General features: G+C 49.7%; 1 protein-coding gene across 1 annotated transcript in view; it reads left to right on the forward strand.

Annotated features, from left to right (window-relative positions):
• Nucleotides 1–6073, forward strand: part of TCERG1L (transcription elongation regulator 1 like) — a 215440-nt gene that overhangs the window by 205281 nt on the left and 4086 nt on the right. Inside the window, exon 11 of the mRNA XM_017537867.2 lies at nucleotides 4346–4464. Coding sequence (XP_017393356.1) covers nucleotides 4346–4464 — 119 coding nt within the window. The remainder of the gene's footprint in view (nucleotides 1–4345; nucleotides 4465–6073) is intronic.

Below are 6073 nucleotides of genomic sequence, written 5' to 3' on the forward strand. Positions count from 1 at the left end.
CCAGCACAGGAGAGGGTGGAGGTTCTAGAGAACAGTACCAGCACAGGAGAGGGTGGAGGTTCTAGAGAACAGTACCAGCACAGGAGAGGGTGGAGTTTCTAGAGAACAGTAACAGCACAGGAGAGGGTGGGAGTTCTACAGATCCTCACCCAGAAACACAAGGAATTGATTCAAGGGGGTTCTCTGGGGATATTTAAATGAGAGACCTGCCAGGGGTCTGCCCTAGCTTCTTACAAATTCGGTCCCTGAGCCAACACTGCTTTCTGTACCTAACAGTCAGAGGGACAGACATGTTGGCTCACAGGAGTGGCCTGCCTTTGCTGGTGGAGGGCCTAATGGTCCGATGGCATTAGCTGACACGGCCTGGGTCTGTGTGGCCAGCGGAGCCTGTCTGAGAAGGGCCCTGAAGTAGAGACCCTGGAAGGTCCAGACTTCCCTGTCCCCGTTAGACTCCATGTGCGAGGTCACGTCTTTCCCTCCCTTTGCCCTTTGAGTCCAGAAACGATGAACATGGAAGGTCAGCTGAAAACAGAAGTGCCAGAGTTCATTCGGGCGGAGAGCTCTCTTACCAGGGGCCCCCATGTTGGTGTGCACTGGATTCTCACACCAAGAGAGTCTCATAAAGCCCTGGACGGAGAGTGCGGGAATTGCGATTTTATTTTCAATTCTGTCCTCTGCTCATAAAGCTCCTTTAAGCAAATGCCTGAGATGATGTCAGAGAAGCTCCACCCCACAGAATCTCAGTCACTTGGGCTCACATTGCTCATTGTAACGAGCTCCCGCTGTGTCCCCACCCCCGCTCCCTGCCCTCACCCACCACTCCACTCACGGGAGCTGGGCCATCTCCCTGAGCAGGCTCAGGGGTAGCCTGGGCAGCTTGAGGTGGTCCCAGGATTGACTGCCTTGGAGTACAGAACCTGAACCTTTCAGGAACCTGGAATTAATAATCCTTTGTTATCTCGTAGCCGAGTTTCATTTTCTCTAAAGAAACATTTTAAAATATAAAATATATGAAATGTGTTATCATAGTCTCAAAATAATGCTATGATAGTTAGCTGACTTTGGGTGTTACATATTTTTTTTCCTATAGGTAAGGAAAACCCTAAACTTTAATAACTGGTAATATTTTGCCACTTTGATGCAATTTTTTCAATCAAAAATTTCAGCTATAGGCTGGGCTTGAATGCTCAAGTCTGTAATCCCAACACTTTGGGAGGCCAAGGTGGGGAGATCACCTGAGGTCATGAGTTCAAGACCAGCCTGGACAATATGACAAAACCCTGTTTCTACTAAAAATGCCAAAAATTAGCAGGTGTGGTTGTGCTTGCTTGTAATCCCAGCAACTTGGGAGGCTGAGGCAGCAGAATTTCTTGAATCTGGGAGGCAGAGGTTGCAGTGAGCTGAGATCACACCATTACACTCCAGCCTAGGCAAAAAGAGCAAGACTCCATCTCAAAAAACAAAAAATATCAGTTATAAAAATGCATAGCAAGGAGCCTGTCATTTTATGTGACAGACTCACTGGAGGCCACAGGCAGGAGCCGTAAACCTGGCGGTGTATAAAAGCCATCAGCACACCTGTGGCGTGAGCCACCACGGACTTGGTTGCTGTTGTCAGTCTTCTCTCTCTGTGCCATGGATACTTTTTGAGGCCATTAGTCCCTTTAATGGAAGGTGAATAAGTAAGATCATCCCCACTGTAAAAAGAAAATTCAAATTTATGATCAAGCCCCTTCCAAATATTCTATTTTAATGCTAAGGCACATCTCTTAGAACAGCTGGGAACACAGGGGCCCAGTCGGCTTGCTGGATTGAAGTGGTTCTCGGGCAGGGCAGTGCTGGCCCAGATGTCTGGGGGGCATGGGCATCCCACCCAGGGCTCATCCAAGGGAGCACTGTGAGGCCGGACCTTCTTCAGGCCATCGTCAGAGACAGCAGATGCCAACCCTGGCGGGGCTGGGCCCACCTGGGCCGGGATGCCCTGCCCTCGCCTGGCTGGGTCATCTGCAAATAGAGGAGATGAGAGCATCTCTCGTACTAAGTACCCATTGTCTGGGGAAACCCTTAAACCTCCCTGGGAAATCACCCAGAGGAAACCGCAGGCCTGTGCTAAGTTCCCAGGAGACCCAGCAAGAGAGAGAAGGAGGCAGCCCACGCCGTAGCCAGCACACCCGAGTGTCCGGAGGGCAGAGGAAGTGCCTGCAGCCTCTTCCAAGGGGAGCAAAGGGGAGCATGGCAGCTCGTGTGTGGGTGGGAGGGAAGCTGAACTGGGGAAAGAAATCACAGCTGGACCCCATCCAAAGAGCACAGTCCTGTTTAGGAAGAACTGGATTAGAAGTGTCAGGTGTGGAATCTGTACAGGACCCAGTGCCACACAGCGTTTCCATGGGGAGGGCTAAGGCCCCTGGTGTGACGCTCTCAACCCTCCCTCTCCCTCCCAGGGCTGCTGCACAGGAGGAGACGGAGCTCCTCCGAAGAGCCAGGGCCAGAGGGTGAAGCAGGCCCGTTTCTACGGCAACAATAGTGTTTCGTTTTATTGCACAAGAACATATAGCAATGATGTCACGGCCAGTGGACTCTCTTAGAAAGTCATGCTCCACGTTGGATAAAACTGATATAATTTGCCGAGGGTGAAAAACAAAACCTGCTATGTTAGATTATATCAGCATAAAATAAAGCAACAGAGCAAAGGGGGAGGAAAGAGGGAAGCCACTGACGAGCTGGAGAAGTGGCTCTGGGCAGAGAGAGAAGCAGGCATTTCTGAAGAGCCCTGAGCCCGCCGCCAGCCAGGCTTTCTCTCAGGTTTAAAATTAATAGAGAAAAACTCTGGCTAATGATGGAGCCACATGCTTTTATTTGGATAATAACCCTGCATTCATTTTTTTTATTAGTTAAGTATAAGACAACTGAGAACTTACATTGCTATTTGCCTTGAAGGTAAAAGAAGCCAGTCATAGTCTTACTTACATATACATGCACACATTCTCAGTTTAAGTCACATTTATGGATGTTTCATTGTGCTGCTGTATCTTCAGGAGACCAGTGGCATTTTGGATTCATAATCCTGTAAAGGTTTGTCGCTGCTGAAATGGAATCTGAACCAGTAAGACAAAGTTGGAAGAGAGTCGCTCCAGAGAAGGGGCTGAGCAGTGCTGGGTCGAGGTTTGCACCTGCCCGCCCTTCCTTTCCCACACCAAAGCTGGATGCTTGGTCCGGACACATTCTAGGATCTGCCTGGCCATTGGTTGGATTGGTGCACAGTTGCTATTTACTGGCCTTGGAGGATCCTGTGTGGGCTTTTTCTTGATATTTGATTTATGTTTGCATAAACACATCTTCAGTTTATTTTTAACGTCCTTGAGTTTAGAGTAGCATTCGGAATGGGGTAACTTTGCCCCCTCTTTGACTTTATAGCCTATAAATTACCATTTTTCGGTTCTTAGAACAAGGATCCATCTTACTCTGACAGAAAAGAGGTTCTGTGGCCTGTCACGAAGAGATTGCATCTCGTTATGCGACTGCCAGGTTCCCGGAGGAGTGCCTGGAGCCTTGCCCAGAATTGCCTGCCAGCTGACGTTCCCGCCCTTCCCACCAAGGAGCAGGGTTTTCCTGTTTGGGGCAGCATTTGAGACGCACTTCTGGTCAAACTGGGGCGTGCCAGTGCCCAAGGGTCAGGCCCCCCGGTGGGTTGTTTCCACACTGGTGATCCGGGCAGCCTGGCATCCGTGACCTCCTCGGTAGAGGCCACTTATGAGTCCCTGAAACCACGAGTCCTCCCCACCGCACCAGACTCCCAGGCTCGCAAGTGGGGATCAGAGGTGCTGAATCTACTTTCTTCTCACAAGTTAAGGCCATTTTTTGGAGACTCAAATGCCAATTATGTCACCCTAGGAAGTGACTAGCACAAACTAAGCGCTCTACTGTGTTCTGGTGCTGCTGGCAGAGCTGAGGAAGTGAGGAGGCCGTGCATGGTGGATGCTGCCCGGGGCCACTGAGAGGAACACTGCAGCCTGCAGCGTGGGGTCCAAATTGCCACCTGGTTCCAGACGCCTGCAGTTAGGGTGCCCAAGTCACCCTCCAGGTTTCTCTGGCAGGGCTGCTTCGCATTTGACCCAGAAACGGTGCCCGTATGTAGAGAAAGGCCGGGGCTTGTGGGGACCCAGGTTTAATTATTCAGACGGCCTGGATCACTGAGAGCCACGCGGAAGGGCGATTGCTCGTTGCTCCAGCAGCTGTGAAAGGGAACCGCTTGCCGTAGATTCTTGCTGCTTTTTCATGTTGTGCTTGGAATACAAGATTTCATGTCTGATATGCAACTTCATAACGCTTTTCTTCTGTGTCTAAGATATTTGAACAGTTTGTCAAGACAAGAATAAAAGAAGAATACAAGGAAAAGAAAAGTAAATTGCTGCTAGCCAAAGAAGAGTTCAAGAAACTTCTCGAGGAATCTAAAGTGTCTCCCAGGTATGGAGAGAGAAATAGACCAGACGATTTCTGGGCTGGGAACTTGCCAGTTATAAGAGGACTCTTCAGGTTTGTTTTTGTTACATTGTGTGAGCCAGCCTTCCACAGACGTGAAAGTGTGAGCTTTAAAGACCTGCCGAGCCCCGATCATGCTGCCTGCGCGTGAGCCTGCGACACCCCTTCCTCAGCCTGGGGAAAGCGGGCTATTTACTGACCAAACGCGTCACAACCATTTTACCCCCACCCTGCATGCATTTCAAACGTCTACAGCCCCTGACTGACCCAAATAACCAGTCAATACATAAGCACTCGTGACCTGAGGTCTAATTTCTGATCTAATGATCAAGAAGCAAAAATGCACAAACTATAAACAATGGCACCGCAACCCCCGCCACGCCCCTAGCTCCCAGACATCCTAACACCTGGTCCCAGTTCGTGAAGATTTGTTATACTGGACAAGCGAACTGAGTTACCTTGGTTGCCAAAACTTACTAAAATAAACGAGGTATTTTTTCCATGAAATAAGACACACATAAGAAAGTAGATGTTAGAAACTGGAAGAATCCATAAGCTTAACTCTTTCTTAAAAATTAGCTTTGATCAGCTGATCCTTAAAAAGTAATGCACATGTACTGTTTATAGAATTATAAAACTACAAGTTTTGGAAGCATAAAAATGGTTGACAATGTGTCTTTGCTCTAGACTGGAACACGCAGATCACTTTGTTTTTGTCTTTGTTTTGCTTTGTTGTTGGTTTGTTTTGAGACAGTCTTGCTCTGTCACTCAGGCTGGAGTGCAATGGCATGATCTTGGTTCACTGCAACCTCCACCTCCCGGGTTCAAGGAATTCTCCCTGCCTCAGCCTCCCAAGTAACTGAGATTACAGGCACCCAGCTAATTTTTGTATTTTTTAGTAGAGGCGGGGTTTCACCATGTTGGCCAGGCTGGTCTTGAACTCCTGACCTCAGGTGATCCCCCCACCTCAGCCTCCCAAAGTGCTGAGATTACAGGCGTGAGCCACCACGCCCAGCCAGCATCAGTTTTTAAATGGACATTAATTGATGCTTTCTGTGAAAACATAGGCCTCCTTCTTTTGACCAGTGATTTGATTGATCAATAATTGGGTGGCCTAAGTTAGTGCTAGTTACGCAGTCCCCACACAACTTCTCTAACTAGTCCAAGGACGGGAACTTTCTGAATGGGGAAAAAATAGCATGAGTCATCTTCATCAGAAGTGCTAACATAGACAAGCAAATGTGTGCTCTGTTGCTTGCAAGCTGTGCTTTTCTGTGGTGAAAGCAGTCGTGAGAATGCTAGGTTCTAGCCATGGCTTAGCTGTGTCCACCCCCCAGGTGGTCATGGGACAGGGGCAGAGGAGGAGGCGAGGGCTCCCAGGTGGCCAAGGGACAGGGGCAGAGGAGGCGAGGGCTCCCAGGTGGTCATGGGACAGGACAGAGGAGGCAAGGGCTCCCAGGTGGTCATGGGACAGGGGTAGAGGAGGCGAGGGCTCCCATGTGGCCATGGGACAGGGACAGAGGAGGCGAGGGCTCCCAGGTGGCCATGGGACAGGACAGAGGAGGCGAGGGCTCCCAGGTGGCCATGGGACAGG

This window comes from Cebus imitator, unplaced genomic scaffold (assembly GCF_001604975.1).
Source record: "Cebus imitator isolate Cc_AM_T3 unplaced genomic scaffold, Cebus_imitator-1.0 Scaffold107, whole genome shotgun sequence".
Classification (NCBI taxonomy): Eukaryota; Metazoa; Chordata; class Mammalia; order Primates; family Cebidae; genus Cebus; species Cebus imitator.